The sequence below is a fragment of the Sapajus apella genome, unplaced genomic scaffold (assembly GCF_009761245.1).
Source record: "Sapajus apella isolate SASKATOON/1434 unplaced genomic scaffold, GSC_monkey_1.0 scaffold171, whole genome shotgun sequence".
In the NCBI taxonomy this organism is placed as follows: Eukaryota; Metazoa; Chordata; class Mammalia; order Primates; family Cebidae; genus Sapajus; species Sapajus apella.
Window position 1 is genome coordinate 1,369,355 of NW_022437111.1, and position 26,947 is coordinate 1,396,301.

General features: G+C 42.3%; 1 protein-coding gene and 1 pseudogene across 3 annotated transcripts in view; both read right to left on the reverse strand.

Annotated features, from left to right (window-relative positions):
- Positions 1–206: 206 nt before the first annotated feature.
- The window catches only part of CASR (calcium sensing receptor), an 83,846-nt gene continuing 57,105 nt past the window's right edge, over positions 207–26,947 (reverse strand). For all 3 annotated transcript variants that reach the window (XM_032267747.1, XM_032267746.1, XM_032267745.1), the window contains 4 exons: positions 22,700–23,584; positions 10,369–10,599; positions 4,465–4,588; positions 207–3,003 (listed from right to left, as the gene is read on the reverse strand). In XM_032267747.1, the coding sequence (XP_032123638.1) occupies positions 1,499–3,003; positions 4,465–4,588; positions 10,369–10,599; positions 22,700–23,584 (2,745 nt within the window). In that variant the 3' untranslated portion in view covers positions 207–1,498. The remainder of the gene's footprint in view (positions 3,004–4,464; positions 4,589–10,368; positions 10,600–22,699; positions 23,585–26,947) is intronic.
- LOC116542657 lies at positions 12,146–12,584 on the reverse strand (annotated as a pseudogene).

Consider the following 26,947-nt stretch of genomic DNA (forward strand, 5'->3'; position numbering starts at 1 on the left):
TCCTGAGGGGCTAACCAGCTTTCTGGCTTCCTCACCATGGGCCAGTGTTTCTAGGGCTGACCCCATGTGTTGGGCCCCAGAGCTCTTGGACTTATTACAGAGAAAGTGATTGTGATCAGTGGGTTAGTCAGTATAATTCAAATGCTTAATATGTACGTTTTTGTTTTGTATTTGAAGTGAAAAAATAATCATTACGACATCAGTAATAATGTTAACTAATATTTATTGAATGCTTATTGTGTGCTAGGCACCAGGCTAAAGTACTTTACATACATTATCTTGTTTAATCCACATAAGAGCTCTGAGGGGGAAGAATGATTATTATCCTCATTTTAGAGACAAAGATGCTGGAGCTTAGAGAGGTTAAGGTTCCCTGCCTACAGTCACCCAACTTGCAAGTGACCAAGCCAGGGCTTGAACCCTGGTCTGTGTCTCTGGCTCCAGAGCCTGGGTGACAAGCAGTATTAACGCCACTGCTGGAGAGAACATAACTCTGACATTTGGGGATGGCTCTCTTGGAATCCTGCTTTCTTACCCTAGTAGCTATTAGCAAGCCAATAATTGGGAGCTTACTTTGCACGGGGACAGGGTGGATCTGGCTTCAGGAATTCTTAGGGGTAGGGATGGGAGAGACTTCTGGACCCTTGAGACCTTAAAGGGGCTCACATAAGGCTCAGCTTATGGGAGTGAGAATGGTGGGGTGGAGAACTAGAGCTCAATAATACTGCCTTATATAAACCTGACTGACATTTTTCAGTTTATATTGTCCATGGACAATTACAAAAGAAGCATTTTCCTAAGGATAAAGCTACATATCGGAATGTTAATTACAGATACAGCTCATTGGTTTATGCAGTTTCTTCCCAACAATTTGAGGTGATTCTTGTGATCCTGGAATCTAAACATGGCGTCACTATCATGTCCTGGACAGAATCAGACATGTGGTATAGGAAAGGCACAACCTTTCTGGATGTTACACAATAGCAGCAGCAGGCAGGAGACCAAATAGCATATGGTTTTCATAAATAGGAGGAGATGCATTCTTCTTATGATGTGAACATTTAAAGTTCAGTCGGTTGTCAGGGCATTGGGTAGGACTGGTGACTTCAGACTCTCAGCTCTGGTAGTGGCAAATTTGATGTCTCATCAGTCTACACACTCTGGAGGGTAGTTTAAAGCCACGGTTTCATCTCTGAGCTGTTGGGTGGGACAGAACAGAGGAAGAGATATTAGATGTGGGTGAACAGAAAATCTGACCATGGAGATCTCAATGCTTTGACAAATGCAACCACAGAAACACCAGGCTCTTTTTTTTTTTCAGTTTTAAAGGAAACATTGGTCAATTCACTGTCATTGAAAATGGTGTGACTAAATTCGGGCATTTGATGTGTCTATTATCCCTTCTTCCTCAGAGGAAAGGAGTCTGGGGTGATTCCTCATCCCTGGGACCCCAAGAAACCTCTCTGCATTCTCCCCAGACCAGCCTTCTCCTTCCATTTTATGAATGCAGTACGTTTTCTGTGACAGTGCTGCCTCCACCACTGATGACAAAGCTCTGTGAACTGGACACTACAAGTGCTGGGGACAACTCTTCAGAGTCCTCCACCTCTGGCTGGTGGTCTCCACCCACAGGCCCTTGCAGACCTGTTTCCTGGACGGTCAGATCTGAGTCTGTTTCCCCACACTGCAGCGGGAGTAATGCCTGGTGTCGCGTCAGTGTATCACTGCTTTTCTGGGCCTCCAGGGAGTTCTGGTGCATAGAATTCCTGTGGGCCGTGGCGTTCTTCTGAGGCTCATCGAAGCTCAGTGAGAAGGTGACTGTGCCGCTGCCGAAGATGACCTTCTGCTTGCATCTGGGCTGCTGCTGCGATTGTTGCTGCTGTTGGAGGGTCAGGGGCTGCTGCTGCTGCTCCTGCTGGGTTAGGGCCAGCGGCTGCTGCTGCTTCTGCCTCTCGGGCTGCGGGAATGGGTCTTCACTGTTGCTCTTGCTGCTGATGGAGGAGGAGGGGGTGGATCCAGTGGAGCCCCCAAGGCTGCTGGACCGCTTGCGGGAGACGTTGCTGCGGCGGAGCGTGGCCCGGGCAGCCACCTTGAAAGCGTGAGCCGCGGTGCTGCAACGCACCTCCTCGATGGTGTTGCGGGATGGCTTGAAGAGAATGATGTAGATCTTGTTGAAGAAGATGCATGCCAGCAAGCCAAAGCTGGCTGCCAGGATGGCAATCACCTCCACGGCAGAGACAAACTTGCCATAGGTGCTGGCGTAGGCTGGAATGAAAGAGATCCAGACGATGAAGAAGATGAGCATGCTGAAGGTGATGAACTTGGCTTCGTTGAAGTTCTCTGGCAGCTTCCGGGACTTGAAGGCGAAGAAGAAGCAGATGGCAGCCAGCAGGCAGGTGTAGCCGATCAGGAAGCCCAGTGCCATGAGTGAGCCCTCGTGGCACGTGATGAAGATGATCTCATCCTCCAGCTCGTGGTTGCGGTAGCTTGATGGGGGTGCAGTGTAGAGCCAGATCACACAGATGACGATCTGCATGAAGGTGCAGAGGAAAACCAGTAGGAACTGCAGGTTGAGCCCCCACCACTTGCGGTGGAAGCTGGTGGGGATCTTGGCCTCAAACACCAGGAGGACGCGGTTGGTTTTCACCAGGATGCATGAGATGCAGAGCACGAAGCTGATGCCAAAGGCTGGCTGGCGCAGGCGGCACGTCCAGTCCTGGGGCTCCCCGATGAAGAACAGGGAGCTGGAGAAGCAGCAGAGCAGGGAGAAGAGGAGGAGGTAGGAGAGCTCGCGGTTGGTGGCCTTGACAATGGGCGTGTTGCGGAATTTGATGAACACACCCAGCACAAAGGCTGTTAGGAAAATGCCCAGCACGGCGAAGAGGGTGAGTGCGATCCCAAATGGCTCCGTCCACGACAGAAACTCAATCTCCTTGGCAATGCAGGAGGTGTGGTTCTCATTGGACCAGAAGTCATCTGGGCACTTATTACAGGCACTGGCATCTGTAAAAAGTCCCGGTGAAGAGTGAGTTACTGTGAGGCATAGACTAAAACGTATGAGTGTGCATGTGGTGGTGGGAATACATAGGTTATTGGATGTGGTCACTACATATTTTCTTCACTTTGATGAAGTCATTTTGATTTTTACATTATCAAAAAATATGCTGAACCCTGACATGTTTAATAACATGGTTAATTTCACATAACTCTGATGATTCTATTGTCAGTTTGTTTTCCCTTTGCACATGACATGGGTGGGGGACCTTGCTTCCTTTAACACTACGTGCTGATGGTTTATAGCAGGGAATGATCAAACTTGCTGGACAGGTGGCTGCCTTGCACACCAGAGGTCTAGCATCAACTCTTCACAGAATGATTCAAGCTCAGCCTGATTTATTTATTTATTTATTTATTTAAATATTATTGTGTACTATTTGAGGTTTATAACATGGTGGTGCAGGATACATATGGGCAGTAAACTGGCTACTGTAGTGAAACAAATGAACATATCCAACGTCTCACATGGAGACTGATTTATTTTGGATATATGGATGGTCTCTGTAGATATGCCAGAGCAGACTTCCTTTTAGATCAAGGCAGAGTATCCCATGCACATGACCTGTGCTTTCCTCACTGCACACCCACAGCTTTTCAATGAGGGACGCTGCAAACTCATTCAATTGACAACTGTTTACTAAGTCTCTGCTAACTCCCAGGTAGTGTGCAGTTTTGGGCAGTGAAAGGAGCACGGGTTTTGCAGTTAGAGATCTGGATGGAATCCTGGCCATGCTACTTACTAGTGATGTGACTTTGGTCACTTCTTAACTTCTAAGAGCCTCAATATCTTAATTTGTAAAATGGAAGCAGCAATAACCCCATTATTGGGGCGAGGATAGAATGAGATAATAATATCAACTATAGTTAATATTTATAGAGTACTTCTAATATGCCAAAGTTTTATTTAACAAATATTTATCTGGAACTTACCATATGTATTACCAATATTAATTTGTTTAATTCTTCAAACTCTATAGGATAGGTTTAATTATTATTCCCATCTAAAAATAACCTGAAGCACAGGAAAAACATAAGACAGCAAATTCAGTGCCAGGCACCCAGCAGGCAATCTATCATGGCCTATTAACTCTGGAGCCTGGAGCAGACAGAACTTTGTCCATTCAGAGCCACTAAGCTCTAACAAGAAGGAAACATATTGGCCAGCAGTATAAGGTAAAAGAAAGATGTATAATAGGTGTTGTTAGCTTTTATGGTATTAAAAGAACATTTAACATTCTTTTTCTATGGCACTTCCATGCCCAACATTTTGTGATGCTCAGACATACTCTTGTTAAATGAGAAACTGTGCAAAACACCATCTCAGCCCAGCACTTCCATGGGCTTCACTAACCCCAGGACTCCGAAGTGGAGCAAGCCCTGCACAGTGCCCAAGAGGGGTTCTTTTACCTGTCTCGTCACTGTACTCCCCATCAGGACACTCCACACACTCAAAGCAGCAGGTGGGTTCCCCCTCAATGATCCCTTTCCTGGTCCCTGCCAGGCAGTCTCGGCTGCAGTTGGAGAAGGGCACCTGGAGGACCGACAGCACAAAAGTGAGTGGCTAGAGCTATAGGGCCAGGGGCCAGCCCTACAGCCTCTTCCAAACATTTAAGAGGGAGGAGTTGGGACACAAGAATCAGTGTGACAGGCACTGGGCCCATTCCAGGCAAAGGGAGGTCCAGAAGTTCTTGGTTCTGATATCTGTGAAGGGGACAGATGCCTATGGGCAAATGTGTATAGGCCCACAAACACATGTGCATGCACACATACATACACACATACTCATGGGATTCTATGATGATCTGGGAAGACCACCACTACTTTCTGCTACTTGAAAACAGAATGAAAAATCCTAAAACACTAGCCAACAGACTCAAGGGACATAAGAAAGAAAATGCATCATGACTGTGTTGGGTTTATGCCCAGGAATGCAAAAAAAATCTAATATTAGAAAAATCTATAAGTATTATTCACTGAATTAACAAATTAATTGAGAAAAACATCATATGATCATCAATAGATAAATAAAAAGCACTTCATGAAATTCAACACAAACTATTGATAAAAGCATAGTAAAAAAGGAGTGGGAAGAAATATCTTTAACTCGAAAAAGAGTACCAGAAACCTCTTATAGTAAACATCATCAGTATAGAGAAAATATTAAATGCATTTCCCTTTAAAACAAGTATGTTCACTATCAACACTACTCTTTAACCCTGCATTGGAGGTCCTAGTTAGTGGAATCAGACAAGAAAAATAAGTGCATACATTTTGAAAGGTACCAAATAAAACTGTAATTATTTGCAGATAATATGGTTGCCACAAAGGAAACCCAAAAGAACAACCAAATAATTAGAAAAAACTGAAGAGCCAGCCCAGGCTAAAATGCCACAGACTACCAGTGTTCTTACCAGAATTTCATCAGTTTTTCTTAAAAACAAACAAACAAAAACCCTTCACCTTTGCTGTGTGCTTTTGGTTATCTTCCAGGTTCTTCAGTGGCTTTTGTCAGTTTTGTCCAATTTTATCATTGTTTCACCGTTTCAGAAGTCTTGCTTCTATCTCATTCTTTCATTGCACCAGCTAATCAAATATTTATTCTAGAAATTTATTAGTTATTTACTATTTAACAATCTATATGTTTCAAGGACAATAAATATATCATAAGAATGAAGTCCATCTTGCAACAGCATATGTATCTTAAAGGTACAGAGCACTTCTCACTCATTTTTGTAACCCCAGGTACAAAGCCTGGAGTAATGCTTAATACATAGTGGGTCTCTTACTATTTCCATAATGTCTATTTAATGAGTCTCCCCTCTACCTACTACTTTGTAAGATGTCTTACAAACATGCAAAGCAGTAAAATAACTGTCATTGTTTCTAGCAGAAGTGACTGACCTGACAAAGGAGTTTTAGAAAACTTCAATAGAAGATGATTAACATTAAGGAATGAGGAATGGAAAGGCAGTATTGGATCTGATGATTGTAAAGACTCTTATGACCCAGGGATGGGAAGGGGCAGGGAAGGAAAAGGACAACTTACATCAGCATCTTCAATTATGGTGACAAGGTATCCTCAGAGATGTGCTCTCAATCTTTCTTAAGTTGCCAGCCAACCCATTTGATCACTGAATGAAAATTATGAGCCCTGTTTCCCAAAGCCACACTAGGAATGCTTCTAAATTTTCCCCATTAAAGAATAATGGTTGCTTCCTCTCTTCCTATTTGAATATCGTTTATTTCTTTCTCTCGTCTGATTTCCCTGGCCAGAACTTCCAATACTATGTTGAATAAGAGTGGTGAGACAGGCATCCTTGTCTTGTGCCAGTTTTCAAGGAGAATACTTCCAGTTTTTGCCTATTCAGTATGATATTGGCTGTGCGTTTGTCATAAATGGCTTTTATTATTTTGAAGTATGTTCCTTCAATACCTAGTTTATTGAGCATTTTTAACATGAAGGGAGGTTGAATTTTGACGGTTTCTTCTGCATCTATTGAGATAATCATGTGGTTTTTGTCTTTATGTTATGAATTACATTTTGCAGGAACAGAAAACCAAACACCCCATCTTCCCAATTCTAAGTGGGAGTTGAACAACAGGAACACATGGACACAGGGTGGGGAACAACATTCACTGGGGCCTGTCAGGGAAGGGCGGGGGATGGAAAGCATTAGGGAAAGGAACTAGTGCATGCTAGGCTTAATACCCAGGTGATGGGTTGGTAGGTATAGCAAACCACCATGGCACACGTTTACCTATGTAACAAATCTGCATATCCTGCACATGTACCCCAGAACTTAAAAGAAATAAAATGCATGGTGGGAGTGTAAATTAGTTCAACCATTGTGGGAGACACTGTGGCGATTCCTCAAGGACCTAGAAATAGAAATTCCATTTGACCCAGCAATCCCGTTACTGGGTATATATCCAAAGGATTATAAATCGTTCTACTATAAGGACACATGCACACGAATGTTCACTGCAGCACTGTTTACAATAGCAAAGACCTGGAAACAACCCAAATGCCCATCGATGATAGGCTGGATAGGGAAAATGTGGTACATATACACCATGGAATATTATGCAGCCATCAAAAACGATGAGTTTGTGTCCTTTGTAGGGTCATGGATGAACCTGGAAACCATCATTCTCAGCAAACTGACACAAGAGCAGAAGATCAAACACTGCATGTTCTCACTCACAGGCGGGTGTTGAACAATGAGAACACATGGACACAGGGAGGGGAGCACTACACACTGGGGTCTGTTGGGGGGAAATAGGAGAGGGGCAGCGGGGGGAGGGGAGTTGGGGAGAGATAGCATGGGGAGAAGTGCTAGATGTGGGGGATGGGGAGGAAGGCAGCAGATCACACTGCCACGTGTGTGCCTATGCAACAATCTTGCATGTTCTTCACATGTACCCCAAAACCTGAAATGCAATAAAATTTAAAAAAAAAAGAAATAAAATGCAAAAAAAATTATAGTTGCTGTATCCTCTATCAAGGTAAAGCGAGATTCCCTTCTACTCATAGATTAATGAAATTTTTGTTTTTAACCTGAGAGGGTGTTGAATGTTAATGGATACTTTCCCTGTGTCTGCTGACATTGTAGGACTTTGATCTTTTATTCTGCTAATGTAATAAGCTACATTTATGAACTTTGTAATGTTTGGCTATCATTACATTCCTGTACATTCACTGCTAAGTCTTCTAGGATCTGATTATTTTATACATTGCTGGTCTATGTTTGCTGATGTTTTACTTAGGACTTGAGCATCTACATATATAAAAAATATTGTCCTATAATTGTCTTTGCTTGTACTATTCTACGTGTTTTTGGTATCAAGATTATATTATCATCACAAAATGAGTTTAGTAGATTTCCTTCTTGGTTTCTGGTAGGCTGAGAGTGCCAAAAATCTCAAAATAACAACTCCAACAAGACTGAACTATATTTCTCTCTTGTGTAAATGTCTAGGGACATGGTCCAGAGTGATACAGCCCTCCACAGTGTTGGACACCTATACTCTTTCTACCTGGTGGTTCTGACATGTTTGTCTTTGCCTTACAGTCCTTAATAGAGGCATTTGGTTGCCAGGAGGCAAGACAGAGGAAGGGATGAAGAAGAGAACAAAGGATACTTTTAAGTGCTTTCTTAAAGAAGGTTCCCGGAAGCCATTCCACAACACTGCCGCTTACATCCCATTCTCCAGGATTTAGTCATGGGGCCACACTTAGTAGAATAGAAGGCTGGAAAATGTCATCTTGAATCTGAGTAGTCATTAATATAAAATTTATAGTTAAATATAGATGGTATTCTTATGGTTATTTCCACAAGAAGTACAGAAAATAACAGACTAGATTCTAAGACTTGTTGAGTATCTACTGCGTGCTAGGGTTGAGGTAATGTTTCTAAGAAAAAATTAGATTTAACTTATAACTCTGTCAAGTATTCCAAGAACATCAGTGATTGAATTTATGAGAATTCCTTGTGTTATTTGTTTACCAACGTTTAAGCCCATGATGTACATAGCCTGGGAGAGGACATTAGGGTTATGGAGAACTGTACAGGAAATAGTTCCCTGTTGGAGTGGAGAGGAGGCACGCACCATTAGAGAATTCAATTCTATGCATTAATGGGGGTGAAAGATAACCTGGATGATCCAACAGGGTTAAACAGGTGGCAGTATAGCTGATCAATTTAGACTTCGGTCAGTGAAAATGTGTCATAAGTTAGGCAAAGGTATAATTAGTGGACAGACATCTCCAGACATCCCCCAAATCTCCATCTGGAAAATGTCATGACATGTTTATAATTGAGAATCCACCCTCTGAGGTGGAAGTTATTAAAAACTGCAGACTGTAGACGAGATTCACTGTCTATAGGAGACCTTCCCAGGGGTAACCCATCCTACATTTGGGTAACAGTGAAATCATAGCATCTCATCAGAAACCCGTCAATCTAAGAAGCATTTGGTAAGAAGAAGTCGAATCTTTGGTTATGTTCTAAAAAGTGGCCCAAGACGGCCGGACATGGTGGTTCACACCTGTAATCCCAGCACTTTAGGAGGCCGAGGAGGGTAGATCACCTGAGGTCAGGAGTTTGGGACCAGCCTGGCCAACATGGTAAAACTCCATCTCTACTAAATATAGAAAAGTTAGCCAGGCATGGTGGTGTGCCTGTAATCCCAGCTACTCGGGAGGCTGAGGTGGGAGAATTGCTTGAACCTGGGAGGTGGAGGCTGCAGTGAGTTGAGATAGAGCCACTGCACTCTAGCCTAAGCAACAGAGCGAGACCCCGTCTCAAAAAATAGTGGCCCAAGATGTTCTAAGGTGATAACAAAAAGGCAAATGCAAATAGAAAGGTGGTGGGTCTTATCCAGGCTTCCTGGGAGAGTTAAGAGGATGCCCTGTCTGGGGTCTGTGCTCTACAGTGGACCTGGGTTCTCAGCAGCATGCTATATTCTGGGACACAACCATCGTCGAATGGCCATCATTCTAGTGTATCACATTTCTCTTTCTTCAGAGAAGTCATATTGATTGAGGGATGGGCTTCTGGCTATTAACAGGCTTCTAGATGCAGTGATACTCAGGGACACTAGCATCCTCTTCTTTGTTATGGGTCTCCTAGAGGAGGAGAATAAATTGTCCTTTCTGTTTACAGGTCAGCCCTGGGCTATCTGGATGACAGCGAACTATCTCTGTGTGAACTGTTCAGGCCATGAAGGGTAGTGACAACACCAAATGACTCAGTTGAAAACATCCAGCTCCATTTTGGGCCCCAGTGTCTCTCAATGGCTGTTACTGGCCATTGGGGTGGGGGCAATTCTTTGTCATATAAAATTGTGCCACACATGCTGGACACTTAGTATCCCTGGATCCCAAGTGCTGAAGGCTATTAATGCCTCCTGGACATTGTGACAACCCAAAAGCAGTCCCCTCCACTCCAAAACTTGTCTCCCCTTCCCTTGGCTCAGTTGAGAGCCACTGACTTGACCAATGTTTACACTTGCTCGTATTGCTCTGGTTAGGGAAAGTTTTAGCCAAGGAAACTTTATGACTAGCTAGGGAGTCATATTTGTGAAAAATGAAACTATTTCAATACCATAGGAAGGCATGGGGCTCAGGTTCTGGGGATTCTTCTCTTTACACTAAACACTATGTATTTCACAGGGAGCCCCAAGATTGCATAGGCCAGAGAGTTCAGAGAAGTGGACTCTTTATTTTAGAAGTCCAGTGGGGAAGCCAATGGCCCTCCCAAAGCCCAGCACAGTTTCCTGCCCCTAGTGGAGGCATCTTTTCTGACCTACCTCCCTGGAGAACCCACTCCACAGGATTTTCTCCTCGTTGATGAAGAGTCTTTCTCCCTTCTTGGCATAAACGTTGTAATACCCAACTTCCTTAAACATGATGGAGCCATCCTCTGGGGAGAGGTGCCAGTTGATGATGGAATAGTTCCCTACCAGGTCACCACACTCATCAAAGGTCACCTGCTCCCCCATATTGTTGGTAAAGTTGAGGTGCCGTAGGTGCTTCAGGACCTAAAGAGGAGCAGAGATGAATGAGTACAAGCCACACGACTGCCACATACGACCAATAAGGTAGGCTATGTCCTGCACAAGAACAGTAAACTATCTTGCTCCAATGAAGTGGGAGGAACGTGACTTGAAGAGGCAGCTTTTTCTAATTCACACCAAAGTACTTGCATGTATTAGCAGCAGCCCCGGTAAGCCACAGGCTTTAATTATTATTCAATTGTAATTAGGGTAGGAAGCACCTTCTTGAAGATGGGGAAAGGAATGGGAGACATCTTACCTGGCAACTGGCCAGGTCAAAGATTCTGCAGGTGTGCCATCACCTGGTGGTGCCCCAGGAGGGGTGGGATTTATAATCTGGATCCCATCCCTGGCATCTTCTGAGCTGGGCTTTGGGGAAGGAGAGTAGAAATGGCTGAGAGCTCTTCTTCTCAGCACTTTCTTTCCCTATGGCCCTGCTGCTGTGGAAGAGCTTTGCTGCTAAAATTCACAGGGGTGCACAAACCCTTAGTAGGAGCACCCTTAGTAGGGGTGGAAGGAAGAAAGAGATGAAGCTGTGGGTGAAGCCCTGGCTATTATTGTTGTCAGAGCCATAGCAAATCCTTGAATTTTTATAAGGTTTTACATGTCGCAAGCCTTTGCACAAAAAAGTCATCATGATAATTACTAACACATATCACATGTTAGCATTTAAACAGTTTAGATATCAGTCACTTGACTACCGTTGAGGCACAACCCTAAGTACTTTATATTCATTATCTAATCGAATCTTCATAACAAATAGTATTAAGCTGATTGTATTGCTGGAGAAACTGAGGCACAGAAAACTTAAGTATCTCGTCCAGGGTCATAAGCCTGCATTCTTTTTTTTTTTTTTTTTTTCAAACGGGGTTTCGCTCTTGTTACCCAGGCTGGAGTGCAATGGCGCGATCTCGGCTCACCGCAACCTCCGCCTCCTGGGTTCAGGCAATTCTCCTGCCTCAGCCTCCTGAGTAGCTGGGATTACAGGCATGCGCCACCATGCCCAGCTAATGTTTTGTATTTTCAGTAGAGACGGGGTTTCACCATGCTGACCAGGATGGTCTCGATCTCTTGACCTCGTGATCCACCCGCCTCGGCCTCCCAAAGTGCTGGGATTAAAGGTGTGAGCCACCGCGCCCGGCCTAAGCCTGCATTCTTAATTGCTATACTCTACTGCAGCATCATTGGGCTCCTGCCTCTGCTTCCTCACATGCTCCTGACATCAGTCAAGAGGGGCAGTGGGTGCTCAGCCACTTATCTTTCATGTGGGGCCAGCCTTGTGTCACTGTGGCACCATGTGAGAGTAGGGCAGGGACTAGCCTGAGAGTATAAGACACAGCTTCCACTGTACCTCCTGAGTCTCCAGCACTTTCCCATTCTGAGCTATTTTGTTTGTTTGGTTTTTGTAGAGGCAGGGCCTCACGATGTTGCCTAGGCTGGTCTCGAACTCCTGGGCTCAAGCGACACTCCTGCCTCAGCCTCCCAAAGTGCTGGAATTAGAGGCATGAGCCACTGTGCCCGGCCACTTATCTTTTTTTTTTTTAAAGTTCAGCTTTTTATTAAACACATTATATAAGAGAGGTTTAGTCAAAAAGACCAAAGCTCGTGTCATCATCAGACTCCTCGGATTCTTCTTTCTTTGCTTTCACTTTCTTCTCCTCAGCTGGAGCAGTAGCAGTGGAGGCGGCAGGAACTCCTGCTGGTGCAGCACCAGCGGCTGGAGCAGGTCCATCAGCCCCTACATTGCAGATGAGGCTTCCAATGTTGACGTTAGCCAGGGCCTTTGCAAACAAGCCAGGCCGAAAAGGTTCAACATTTATACCGGCTGCTTTAATGAGGGCATTGATCTTACCCTCCGTGACAGTCACCTCATTGTTGTGCAGAATGAGGGCCGAGTAGATGCAGGTGAGCTCGGAGGCTATGGCGTGGGCGAGTGTGGGGCTGGCGCTGCCGGATGTCGCCGGTTGAAGTCAGGGCCTCACCCCAACGCGGCCTTAGCTTCCTCGGAAGGACCGAGTACCTTGGCGGCAGCTGAGGAAAGGCTATCATGTTTTTAAGACACCTAAAATCCAATGTCTAATCTGACAGTGGGACAAAGTTTGGGCTGGGTCCATCTAATGGATGACATTAGTAGGCCTTTCTGAGCCTACGTTAATCTGATGTGCATGACAAACATGCAGACTGAGCCAGCACCTCTCCTGTCCCATTCCAATCCAGAGATGACACTGCTTCTTAACCGTTTGTATCTATACTGACTTTATTTTTAAATAAACTTTTATTTATTGTAAGGAAGATTAAATACAGGAGAGGAGTCACTTGGATTTATCCATAAGTAGCTCCAAGATATGCTTGGGGGCAAAGTCCATGACAGACTATGCATGCTCACAGGCATACCACCTTGGGCACCTTCCCTAACCTGCAGTCTGGGACCTCCTCACTGCTCCCCTGGTGGGCCCTCGCTGCCCTGACTTTTGACCCAGGCCTATGAAGGAGAGGGACCCCTCACCCCTGGCTACCTGATTCTGCAACCAGAGCTGCTGAGCCATCCTCAAAAAAGATGGAGAATGACTCCCACTAAGGATTTGTGCCCACTGTGTTCTCCCAAGCCTTCCCACCTTCTCTGATAATTGACAACCTTATTTTTGCCTTCATTTTTACTGAGGCCTTAAGGCAGTCAGTGGAGAGGAGGTGTTCTAGACGTGTTTCTTTCTTTAACCTCCACCTCCTCTTCCTATCCCCCCTCGCTCTTAGGGTGACCTGACTTCCTCCTACCCAGAGTGGTATACATCGTTTTGTCTCTATCCCAACATACCCCTGTCCTGACACATCCTCTTGCCCTCAGAGGGCCATGCAGTTCTTCTGCTCTTTAATACTGCCCCACTCCTGCATTGCTTGAAACCTTTCTCCTAGCAACTTGGGAATCTTTTTGACACAGCCAACTATCTTCCATGCCGTAATCATGCCCTTCCAACTTCCTGTTGGGGACCTACCAAGACTCAGATGAAATGTGCTTCAAATTTCTCCAGGTAGCTTCCAAAGCCCTCCATACTTTGGTCCCATGTACCTACCATGACTTGTCAATGCAAATGTTTCATCCTAATCATATAGTTTCCACTGTCCTGTCCAAATGCCATGCTAGGCCTGTGTGTGTAGCAGGAGATGAGATGAGTGAAGAGGTAGGAAACTATCTCTTACTTGTACTTCCCATGTGCCAGGCTGTTCTAATACTTAATACACACTATGTCATTTAATCCTCACAACACCTCTGTGGACTAGAACTATTATTATCTTCATTTTCTGCATAATGAAACTGAGGCATAGAAAGGTCAAGAAACTTGCAAAAGTCATATAGCCACTAAGTGCTGGAGCTGGGGCTTAAAATGTGGCTTTTCTGTAACACCATCCTACACCTCCAATATAAATTATTTACAGTGTCCATGGCAAATATTTGTCAGAGGTCAGTAATAACTTCCTCATTAAAATGCATATATAACGGTAAAGCTATAGTAGTTAGCATACATTTCTTTTTCCTATTTAGGTTTCAATTCCTTAGTTCTTAACATGCCAGGCAACAAGCTGCTTCTCTCTTTTGTCCACTAGTTCTCTGCAGTGGAACTCTCTGGGCATCAGGGTAGAAGTGGGGAGGGGAACTGAACAAGATCTTCTCATAATTAGGTGGTCATCTTTCACACTGGTCAGACTGGACAGACAAGTGACTTAAAGCTCAACCTGGCTGGGCGCAGTGGCTCACACCTGTAATCCCAGCACTTTGGGAGGCTGAGGTGGGCAGATCACGAGGTCCGGAGATTGAGACCATCCTGGCCAACATGGTGAAACCCCATGTCTACTGAAATACAAAAAATTAACCAGGCACGGTGGCAGGCACCTGTAATCCCAGTTACTCAGGAGGCTGAGGCAGGGAAATCACTTGAACCGGAGAGGCGGAGGTTGGAGTGAGCTGAGATACTGCCACTGTACTCCAGCCTGGGTGACAAAGCAAGACTCCATCTCAAAAACAAAACAAAACAAAACAAAACAAAAAAGCTCATCTCTGGCTACAAGTCTTCTTCATTATTGTTGACACGGGCTGGAGATTTCCACCATAATCCCAACTTAAAAGGAGAAACAATAAAAAATTATTTTCTTAAAGTTTATAACTATTCATTAAAAAACTCATGATAAATATAAGACTGGGTTTTTATACGACTGGAATCAATCAACCAGGAAATATTTAGAGGATATCCACTGTCATGAACTGGGCCACAGAACTACAAGATATGATCATCCCATCCTCATGGAGTTTTCATATAGAATAGGGGATAAAATACAAGATATAAATATTCAATGAAGCAGTAAACAGTGCAAGATAAAATATAGTTAACTGCTAACTTATGGGCTATCATCTCTAACTACAGAGAAATTCAGAGGAGATAGAAATTAAAAAGGGTTGAAATAATCAATGCAGGCTTGAGGCATAGTAAATATTTTGGCTGGCAAAGGACAGAGGGAGGAAAGGTGTTAAAAACAATGGGAGAGCATGGGCAAAGACATCACATTAGGAATAAACATGATGTGTTATGGGACCAGAAAAGCGATCAATTTCTCAAGAACTGTGTATGTACTAGAGAACAAAGGGAAATACAGTAGATAAGTAAAGAGCCAAGGCAAAAAAGAGGCTAGATTTCATATCAAAAAGGTATGGGATTAGATAAGAAAAAGGGTTAATAAAAATGTAGAGAACTTGGAATTCTCCATAGACTGCAGGTGGGGATGTAAACTGGTGCAGCCACATTGGAAAAAAAGTCTGTCAGTTCCTTAAAAAGTTAAACACGGCCAGACACGGTGGCTCATGCCTGTAATCCTAGGACTTTGGGAGGCCGAGGTGGGCGGATCACGAGGGCAAGAGATCAAGACGAATCTGGCCAACATGGTGAAACACCGTCTCTATTAAAAATACAAAAATTAGTTGGTAGTGGTGGCACATGCCTGTAATCCCAGCTACCTGGGAAGCTGAGGCAGAAGTATCTCTTGAACTTGGAAGGCGGAGGTTGCAGTAAGCTGAGATAGCACCACTTTAACCCATCCTGGGTGACAGAGTGGGACTTCATCTCAAAAAAAAAAAAAAAAATTTCCACAAAGAAAACCAACTCAAGATGGCTTCACTGATGAGTTCTGCCAAACATTTAAGGAAGAAGTAATACTAATTCTATAAAAGTCTTACAGAACTTTATCAAAAGGGAGTCAATACTGCCAAACTCATTCTGAAGTCATCATTACTCAGACACCAAAACCAGACAAAGATATTACAAGAAAATAAAACAACAGACCACTAGTCCTCATGAATATAGAAGCAAAATTTCTTAACCAAATTTTAGTAAATCAAACACACAAATACATGTAAAAAAAGAATATATATTATGATTAAGTAGGATTAATCCCAGGAATGAAAGTTTGGTTTGATGTTCAACTACATTAACATACTACCAAAAGAGAAACCATATGATTATCTGAATAGATACAGAAAAAGCACTGATAACATCCAACTCCTATTCCTGATAAAAGCTCTAGGCAATACAGGAATAAAAGGGATCTTCCTCAACCCTATAAAGGGGATCTATGAATGTTAACATCACATTTAGTGGTGAGAAACTGAATGCTTTCCCCCTGAGATCAGAAGCAGACAAGAATGCCTGTTTTCACTATATCTATATAAGATTATACTGGAAGTTCTAACCAGTTCAACTGGGTTGAATCAGGCTGAATAAGACTGAAAATATGATCTATATTTTAAACTCAAACAAAAACAAGCAAACAAATAAAAAGGCCACAATAATTTTTTAAAAGTTGTTTTTTTCTTCTTTCAGGCATATTGATTAGTACAAATTAGGCTAATAAATTGTTCCTGATAAAGATTCTTAGGAGGCCTACATCCTTAAGTTAAAAATATAAGAATAATGTAAAATTTAATGGTTTCTGGATCTTTATGCCTCAATACCCCTGTTGATACTCTTAAAATCCTTACCAAAACATGTTTTCCTTCATGTAATTCATGTTGATAATAAAGCAGAACTAAGTTTCAGCCCCAGTTTATGAAGTCAGCATTACTGTTATTTTGTTGTGTGAGAGTTTTCTGACCACTTCTCTGAGATCACTGACCTCCCTTATCTAGGTGCTCTCTTACTGTCCTCTCAGGGTTATTTTTGTCCCATTTTCTCTCTTTATTCATTTGTTTATTCAACAAGCATTTATTGATGAACCACTACTGGCCAAGCAGGCATTGTTTCAGGGAAAAAAAATACAATAATATTCAAGATGGACAAAGAGATGTTTAATATACTCCAACCCGGTTGGTTGTGTCCGCTCTGAATTATTTGTACACTATACTTTCTCTTTGTGTAAGGACTGAGGTGTCAGGATAATTGGTGAACACCCAGGATTCAAGGCAGTGGACAAGTGTCTTCACTTGGCTACCACTGGCTGATCTGGCAGCCTCTCAGGAGCTAGAATGCATGTGGTTCCCAGAGGGCAAAACTGTTTCTTTTAGCAACTCCCTTGGCCTCTTCAGGGAACAGATCACCTGGAACAGATGTGGCTTTCTTACTAGCTAGATATATGACTTTAGGAAAATCACTCTGACCTCTCTGGGTCTTACCTTCTTCACCTACAAAAGAATAATACTCAAGACTAATATTTACTAAACATATAGTATATGGGCACTATCCTAAGCACTCTGTGCATATTAATTAATGTTATCCTCATAATAAGCTTATACATTTCATGATCTCTATTTCTCAGGTGAGAGAGAAAAGTGAGGCACAAGGACACTAAGTGATTGCCCAAGGTCATAAAGCAATTAGGTGGCAATTAAAATTTAAACCAACTCAGTCTGGTATGAGAGCCCAAACTGTTAACCATTACACTATACTACCTACTCACATGCAGGAGTGAAATTAGACATCTATTAAGTTGTCTACATCTAGTTATAACAGGTTAACTGGTATAATATGTAGGTTGAGGAAGTGGACGTATTTTAAAAATGGAATGGTGGAGATCTGCAATGCTTGTGGCAACACAAGAAGCCATAATTGGGAAAATGGTCTAACCTGAATGACACCCTGATCTCCATGCATAGCCAGAACTTCCCCACCTGGGGACTTTACGTTATTTTTTTCATCAATTTTTTTTGAGTTATAATTTATATGCACTGTGTAGAGTTCTGAGTTTGGACAAATGTATATGCCTGGTAACTACCACTGCCACCACCCCAAAAGGTTCTGTGTGTCCCTTAAAGCCAACCTCTACCCACTCAAAGTCTTAGGCCACCACTGATCTGCTTTCTTTCTGTTAGTAGAGACAGAATATCGCATAAATGAAATCATACACTCTGTATTATTTTTTTAGTCTGTATCCTTTTGCATATTTAGCAGGACATTTTGTGAGCTTTCCTCCAAGGAACAGATCCTTCTTCATATCCACAAATCCTATCTACCCTTCAAGGCTCATCTCAAATGATACGTTTTACTTTTTTCCTTACTTCAAATCCTAACCTGAATTATATTGAAGTATTTCCTCACAGTAGGTATATAAATAAAATCACATGAGTGTGGAATTTTTTCTACTCAAAATTTGTATGTTATCCACTTATAATCAATCAATTGTTATATTTACCAAGTCATATCTCTAAGTCACCTCTTTAAAGATCTTTAATATTTTTGGGGGGCAGGTTGACTTGCAAGTTTTGCATTTAGACATTTTATTTTCTGCGTAATATCTTGCCTTTAGTTCACACAACAGGGGAGATGTAGGTGAAAACCATTTCACCCTTAAGAGCAATGACAGGGAATTTTTAAAATGATAATCATCGACCCACAAAAAAGCAACATAAGTTAAAAGATAATTTAGATATTTGTCCCAGAGAGAACACTCTTTTGCTTTTAAAAATGTTTTTAAAAGGAACTAACAGTTCCTTTTAAAATGTAATATAAAATTTTACTCGAGATTATTATTCAGTGTAATAATACTTCCTATTTTTTTTATTTGGGAAGTAATATGAGGAAAAAGATTAAATGAAGGGGAAGAGAACCAAAAAAAAGCTAGTAGAAAGATCTGAACATAGGAGAGTTGCTTGGACCCAGGAGGTGGAGGTTGCAGTGAGCTGAGATCGTGCCGCTGCACTCCAGCCTAGGTGACAGAGCAAGACTGTGTCTCAAAAAAACAAAATACAAACAACAAAAAAGATCTGAACATAGGAGATACCATATAGACACAAAGAGACTTACAGGCTCACAAAGAAAACACCACCAAGAAAAACACAAAGATCTAAAAGAAGGGCAAATACAGGACATGCATACACTTAGAAGGTAACATGTTATTTTATGCCATAATATTCCCATCTTGTAGTCTTTTAGGGTATTTCCCCTAAAAGATTTTAAAGTCAAACTGTTTCCCATTATAAGCATAAATGGGAATCACCTCTTTGCACACATGCTAAGTTGCGTCGATTGAATTAAACTGAACGCTAGAGACTAGAAACCCCCGACTCTGGTCTAGGACTTCCAGCTCTTACACAGATAATGAAGGCCAGGTCACACAGATAATGAACTTGATGCTTCTTGTCCAATTCCTGTGCTAACAGCATGGGGAAGATCCAGGTCCTATTCCCTTCTTTAACCCCAGCCATGTTTTCCTATTCCCCTTCCATCTTCTTTGGCTCTCCCCACAATTTATCCCCCTTCTCCAACTTCCAGCAGTACCAGCAATTCCTAGGAAGATCAACTCCATCTGACTTCTATCCTCACCACAGTTGCATGCCTGTTTCTTGACTAGAAAGTGTTGGTGTGAGAAGCAGGAAAGTAGGAAGCACACCTTGTGCATGATCATCCTGAGAGAACAAAGAAGGTGGCTCCGTACTTACATCCATGATGTTCCATTCAAACTTGATGGTGAGCACATGACCAAAGCTTGTCCAAACAGAGCCTAGAATACCTTGGCCACAGTGACGGATTCAAGAATGGATTGTTGGCTCAAGCAGTTCCCTGCAAAGGCCTCTAGGTAGTATTGACAGGTCAAATCAACTAGACTGCTATTCACTCATTCATTCACTCTATGAATATTACAGTGTCAGGTATTCTGCACATAGTGCTGAACAATACAGGCATGGTTTAAACATCTTTAATATTTTTTTGGGTAGGTTGACTTGCAAGCTGAGAAGGGGTGTAAGAAGGCCTTGGGGGTCTCCAGGAAGAGGTCAGGTGGCAATAGTGAGTTGTATGCTCATAAATCACCTGCTAGTGCTACTTTTGAGGCATATGAGTTGATTGATTTATTTTTGGGCGGAGGAAGGGAAAGATCCACAAAAGAAAAAAATTGTGATTAACCCTTATAACCAGAATTTTAACTAATAAATGTCTATTTCAGTCAATTGAAGTGCTGTGGAAGCTTAAGCTGGGTATATAAACAGCAAAAATGAGGAGGCAAGAATAATCGGAAAGTGTGTTGTGGGAGTATAGTTTGAAAAGGCTTTCAGGGGAAAGTGGATTTTGAAAACGATTTAAATGTTCATGGTGGAAAATGATAGTAGAGATAAAAATTGATGGCCCTTCTGGTGTGGGCTATGGCCAATGCAAAGATGCTGTGCCAAAAATTAATAAGTGATTTGTGAAGAGGTGTCATGCAGGCTGGCTTATAGGGGAGGGACTGAGAGAAGGCAGACATAGAGTTCCAGCTGGAGACTTGGGTTAGATTATAGGTCTTAATAATGAGAATGAATAATTGCTAGTTATCTCCTGGCCAAGATCTCAAATTCTGGAATGCCCACCCAGCATCCTGTGTTCCTGAGGCTCAAAAGAGACCTACACTAAGCACTCAGGACATTTTGGCCAATATCCCATTATTCCTCCCTAGAGCTCTGATCCCATTTTCCTATCTGTGCTCTCTCCTGGGGGGATTTTGCCAGACCATGTATGAGTCAGGAGAACATATCTTTACCCGGGCCATGGTTGGGTGAGGTGTCTGTGTAGTGGACATTTTGAATGTTGGCTGCTTTCCTCCTATTTCTTCCTCCTTTTGGTAATGGCATCCTGATGTCCCATTAGAGGTTCACCCCCCTCTTACTCTAAGTTTATGTAGTTGGGAGGACTCATAGCATCAAGGAGGAATCCATGACCTGGGAATGGTCAATAAACTTGGTTTCTGGGACTTTTACAGGATATCCTGGGGAGCAAGGAGATCCTAGTTTCAAGATGCTACAGATGCTGAAAATTGCTAACTGGGGAATGAAGAACAGAAAGATGAGATGAAAATACCTAGCTGTACCTGGAACACTTCTGATGTTCTCAGTAACACAACCCACTACATTTCCTCTTTTTTGTTGTTTATGCCAATTTGGTTAGGGCTTTCTATTATACAACTAAAAGTCCCAATTGTGACTGTAGCCTGTCATGGCTTTTTTCTTACAGGTTCAAGCTCTGGTTTTGACCATCTGGATTTTCTTTCCTCATCTGGAAAAGGAGTAATTGGAGAGTAGAACTGCCAAGTTTCCCCCTTGAAGCCTGATTTCCCTTCAACCACATCCTGGTCTTGCAGTTTTTTTCAAGAGCTTGGGTCCTTCTTGCATTGGACATGAAAGGTAAGGAAGAAGAGATGATAATATCAGCCACCTAAAAGATTGTCCCTTTACTCTGCTACTTAAAACCCCACACCTTAACATCATCACTACTGAAGACTTCAGACTGCTTGACCTTTATTATAGCACCTCTATCTTGGCATGGTAGGGGTTCTGTGAGAAGAAGGAAACCCACAGAAGTTAGAAATTTTCGCTAACAGTAATGGCTGGGTGAGAGGTTCCCATACAAGAAGAGCTGGGAATTTGCAGATCCAGGCTCATTTGGCCAACTTAGACAGTCACTCCTTGTCTTTCATGAGAATCTCTACAGTGACTGATACAAGTTGTATGCTCTTTGCTTCTTGGTATCCTTCCCAAAGGGTTTGTGGTGGTTGGGTTCTGTATATAGAGGTGTTCTAGTTATCATTTGTAACCTAACTGATGGATTAATTAGAGGTATACTGAAATCCTACTATAATAATCACACATCTGTTTAGAGCTTGAAAGTTTACAAACTGTTTTCACATATATCATGTCATTTAATAGTCAGAAGAACCTTGGGTGGAAGGTAGGCTAGACATTAAGTCTGTGTCACAGATGGAGACACTGTGACTTAGAGCCTCGATTTGCCTAAGATCACACAGCCAGGAAATGGGGGAGCTGGAGGCTTGGACATTCCATTCAAATTAAGGGATCCCTGTCCTCTCCACTGTCATGCAATCTCTCTGACAGGTCAGTTTGGAACTAAGGAAAATATAAAAAGAGTGTAAAAGATGATCTGGTTGAAAAAATAAGGCACATATGCAAGACCCAAACAGCTATTTAGGATATAAACTCACAAAATGAAAAAGATTATGATGTCTCTCCTGTGTGTAAGTCAAAAATGCAAAACAAGACTAAACAAATGTGGGAACTCTGCCTAAGTTCTGATTTTTTCTGTGATAATGACTTCAGTGCTCCTTTTTGAAACATTCAATATCAAATCTTTTTATAAAGAGTTTTGGGTTTCTGTGCCTTTGATTTGCTTTTGTCCTAAGCCATGCTTAGCTGACCTGCTGGGTGGCTTGGTATAGGCTGTGGGTAATGTAATGGCTAAAGTGGTGGCTGAACACAATAATACTAGCTTTATGCCACTTAGTATATGGAATGTAATAGGTACTAAACAAATACTTCTTAATACCCCACTCATTACTAAATCTGTTCTGGGATATTTGAACACTTTTAGGGACCATACTTTAGGTATTCTGAACCTCTGGACTATAGAACAGTTGAGTCAAGGCTTTAAATAGATAATCAAATTACTACCAATTTTTCACAAATCAGTTGCTCAAGATTTTAAAAAGCCACTTTGAATCCAAAGCTCCATTTAGTGGCCTCATTTAAAGACTACCCTTTTTCAGTAACTACTATCTTTCTTGCCTGGAGTTGCAGCCCAACGCTGCTTTCTTATGCAGCAAATTGCTATCTCAGTGAAGGACGCACCTGCCACGCCTCAACTTTCTTGATGTCTGCACAGGAGCCATTGGTGAAGAGCCCTCTCCCAGGTGAGCAGGTATATATATCTTGCAAGGCGTGGGCAATGGAGTAGACTGCTAAGTACACATTGTAGGATATCCGTAAATGTGTGTAATCTATGTAAGGGGTCTCGACACTGCTGATGTTCTCATCCCCTGTACAGAGGGGTCGGAAGGCTGTCGAGCTGTTGCTAAACCTGCCGCCACTTTCTTCATGACCTCTCAAAAAGGTGTCCATGGGTAAAGGTCCTTTCGCACCTTCTTGGAGGTGGCAGTTAAATGTTTCTTCCCAAAACTCCTTGGCAAAACCATTGTGGACAGACTTCCTGGGATGGACCTTCTTCAGGAATTCCCGGAACCCTGGGATCTGCCCAGCCTTCAGAGCGAATCCAATGGTGCCTCCAACCACATGGAAGTACTCAGGCATGGCGATCAGGGAGGAGCTGGCCCAGGCCTCACTGGCCAGCCAGATCTTGCCTGTGATATTGCGCCGGACAATCTCCTTGATGAGGGGCTCAAGGTCAGGGCCACTGGAGAAAACCACGATGACTTTAGCTGTAGAATTCTGAATCACCTCCACCACCTGCTGGATCTCTTCCTCATCAGAGTACTGGGAGATGAGTTCACTGAAGTCAATGCAGATGTCCCTTTCCTCAGCTTCCTCCCGGAATTTCTCAATGCCCGGCCGCCCGTAGTCATCATCAGCTGCAATTGTGCCCACCCAATTCCAGCGGAAATACTCGATGATGTCTGCCATGGCGGTGGCTTGGTGCTCGTCATTGGGGATGGTTCGGAGGAAGGACTTGAATTGATTCTTGTTGCTAAGGAGTCTGCTGGACGAGGCATAACTGACCTGGCGAGAACCAAGGACACAATGAATGAGTGAATGAGTGAAGGAAGGAGGGAGGGAGGGAGGAGGTGCTAAGGGAGCCTCCAGGCTGTTGTGGTGGTGGCTTTCTGAGCATGCCTTGGTCTCATTTATCAACTATGCTGTTCACTGTGTGCAGGATGAAAGGACGAGGAAAAGCAGCATCTGTTCTACTCCAGCGTGAGCACTTAAGCACCTTTTGGTCTATGAGGGAGCATCCTAATTCCCAGTGGATGATTCTTCACAATGCTGCTTTCAAAATTGGGTCTGGCTATAAAATCAACCCAACAATAATGGGATGTACTTAGCCTTTCTAGAAGAGTCTTCATGCATCATTTCATGTTTCCTCTAACTTCCTCTGTGCTGCCTCACTGGTCATAATATATCCATGTACATATCTTTGGCCTCTTGGGTCAGCTTCTGATCTGAACAGTTTAACTTCCCTTTACTGCAATAAACACTTTGCCCACAATCCACTTCTGGAAAGAATCATGTTCCCTGTGGATTATAAACTTCAGGCTCTTCAGAGGAGTCCCAGGGAATTCCCTTTTCTTCTTCTGCCTAATTTCTCTCTTGCCATCCTCTGGTTATTCCCCCTTTTCCCTCTCCTCCCCACACCCCAGTACTTTAGAAAAAAGTAACCTTAAGTGCAGTCATTTTTGAGAACTGTTTCTTTTAGCCTCCATTAGACCATCAGGCTCAATCCCCCTGCACCACAATAACAATGATGTATGTCATTAAATTTCAAAAAAACCTCCTTTCCTCTCCATCCCACTATTGTTGGATTGATTTTTTGGCCAGACCCACTTTTGAAGGCAGCATTGTAAAGAATCTTCTATTGGGAAGCACCATGCAGAGCCCTCTCCTTTATTCAGTTACAAGTGATGATTGAGCCTGCTTGACAGGCTTTTGATGTGGATCTCGAAAATCTTACAGAGGCTGAATAGGAACCCTGGAGAAGCTGTCTTGACACGTTTCCACTCTCTAAGACATAGCCACGTATGCATCTGAGCAAGAGTATGGACTACCAAGGGAAGAAAGTCTTGCACTTGATGTTAAGAGATTGTTGCTTAAAGAAGTAGCGAAATATCACGTAAAGCATTTGTTAGTGCAGAGCTTTCCCGCTTCTTTTCACATTATGGCAACACATGGAGCAAATGGAGGAAGCTGATCAACCCTGGTGGGAGTGCTCTGACCACCCAGGCCCCATCTGACCACCCCAAAGCTTGAGGGGATCCATATCTTGAGGGGATCCAAATGAGGACCAGCTTTAGCTCATTTACAGCACTCTGTCATCACAGCTCACCACTTAGGAAGTTCCAAGTTATGGGATCATTTCTTCTGAAGAACAAAACATTTTTACAAAATAAACTTTTTTCTAGAAAATGAAGTAGCTTCATATCTTGTGTTCTCTAGTTTTTCCTGAGAGATTTTAAACTTCTTAAGAAAACAAGTTGAAGGTATTTGGGAGAATGTGTTTTTAACATTTCTCACCAATTGAAGCAGCTAGTTTTCTATGTCCAATATTTTTAAATAAAAATTTCCAATGTATTTCTTCTTATCAATGAAGTGTCTACGTTAGAAACATGAAAGGCATTGGTCTGTGAAAAAATTAGGCCAACCTTACTAAAAACAAGTATCATTTATTTCTGGCAAGTGATTTTATTTTAGAAGGTATAGTATAAAATGTATTATTTTTTCCTTCATCAGAACAAGCTATTCTTGAAATGCCACAGAACTTCATGAGGCAGGTGGTTTAATTAAGTAATTTGCTTAGATTTTATTGTATTTTGAGAACTTGGTTAGCAGATCCGAATAACAGGCCTCTGAATCAGATTTTTGCAAATACAAAACCTACCATTAAAAAAAATCCATCCATTATTGCTTGCTTCTTGATTTTCTTTTCAAGAATAGGCCAAAAAGGCTTTAAAGGAATAAAAATAAAAAAAAATAATATTTCTCATGGATATGTTCTCTTAAGGAATATATTTATAATTTTTACCAAGTTTTTAAAAACCAACTCTAAAGTGGAGTAAATACAATTTTGTGTCCCTTAGAAACTTTTTTTATTGTAAGAGGGGAGAATTTCACTAATGATTCAGAAAAGTGTTCCAATTGCAATTTGTTCTAGCTGGTCTGCTTGTTCCATCCACTTGGTGGCGTGGCGGGCATGAGAAATACTCCTGGGCCCTGACCCAACCTGGCAGGGCAGTGGTTCCCAGCCCTGCTGCACATTAGACTCACCTCTGGAGCTTTAAAACCTCCTGACATCCAGGCTGCATCTCAGCTCAATTAAACCATGATCTTTGGGGAGTGGGACTTGGGCATCAGTATTTTTAAAACTCCCCAAGTGATTCCAGTGGGTAGCCATGGCAGAGAACCCCTACTGTGGATAGACTTATATTGATTTGATTGATAATCGAAGCACTTTTATAAATTCAACTTAACCTTATCTTTCATCCAAACCGCAAAGAATTAACACCCTGCCCCCTTCATGTTCTTTCTTTGCTTGACGTCTTAGCCTGTTGGCCATGGGGTAACAATAACTTACTTTAACTGTGTATCTAAAATAATACTGCATAATATGCTAAATTTAAACACACGCAGCACATTTACTGATACAGTCTTTGTCATATCACTTTGGCACAAAAGTTACAAAGCCAGGGATTCCCCATGGGAAACACCTTTAATTCCCTGAAGTAAGGATTCCGTAAATGGTGACAAGACTATCTCTTGCGTCACGTATGTAAAGAGATAATGGCCGTCACCAAAAAAATGGAGCCTCCCAACAAAGAAATGTAAATTTATCAAAGGTATCCTCATGAATTTTAAATATTAAACATTGAAAAAAATAAATTTAAGGTGTAATTTATAATTTAATTTCAAGCTTGATATAAGGATGTATCACAATTGAGCTGATTCTCCCACCCACAGACATTTAGGTTGTTTCCAATTTTTCACTATTGTAAAATGATATCATAGATTTATAAATATTAAACTGAAAAATGCTTTGCTCTATGGTGTTGAGGGGAAAAAGGTTATAAAATGGCATTTCACATTTGTTATCTTTTTTTTGGTGAAAAAATGCACCACTGAATGTTTATTAAAGCACTTACTTCAATAAACTGTTAGTATATGAAAATGCAACCATCTCTCCACCTAGGCTGAGTTCCTGCAAAGTGGAGACTGCTTATACATAGATACTCAATAAATATTTGCTGAATGAAATAGAATTTTCTCCATTTCTGGAATGTGCAACACAATGATTAAGTTTCTGTTTTGTGAGAAAATATGCTCTGCTTCCCTCTGGGCTAAAGTTTCAACTAGACAGTAGAGAAGCAGAGACTT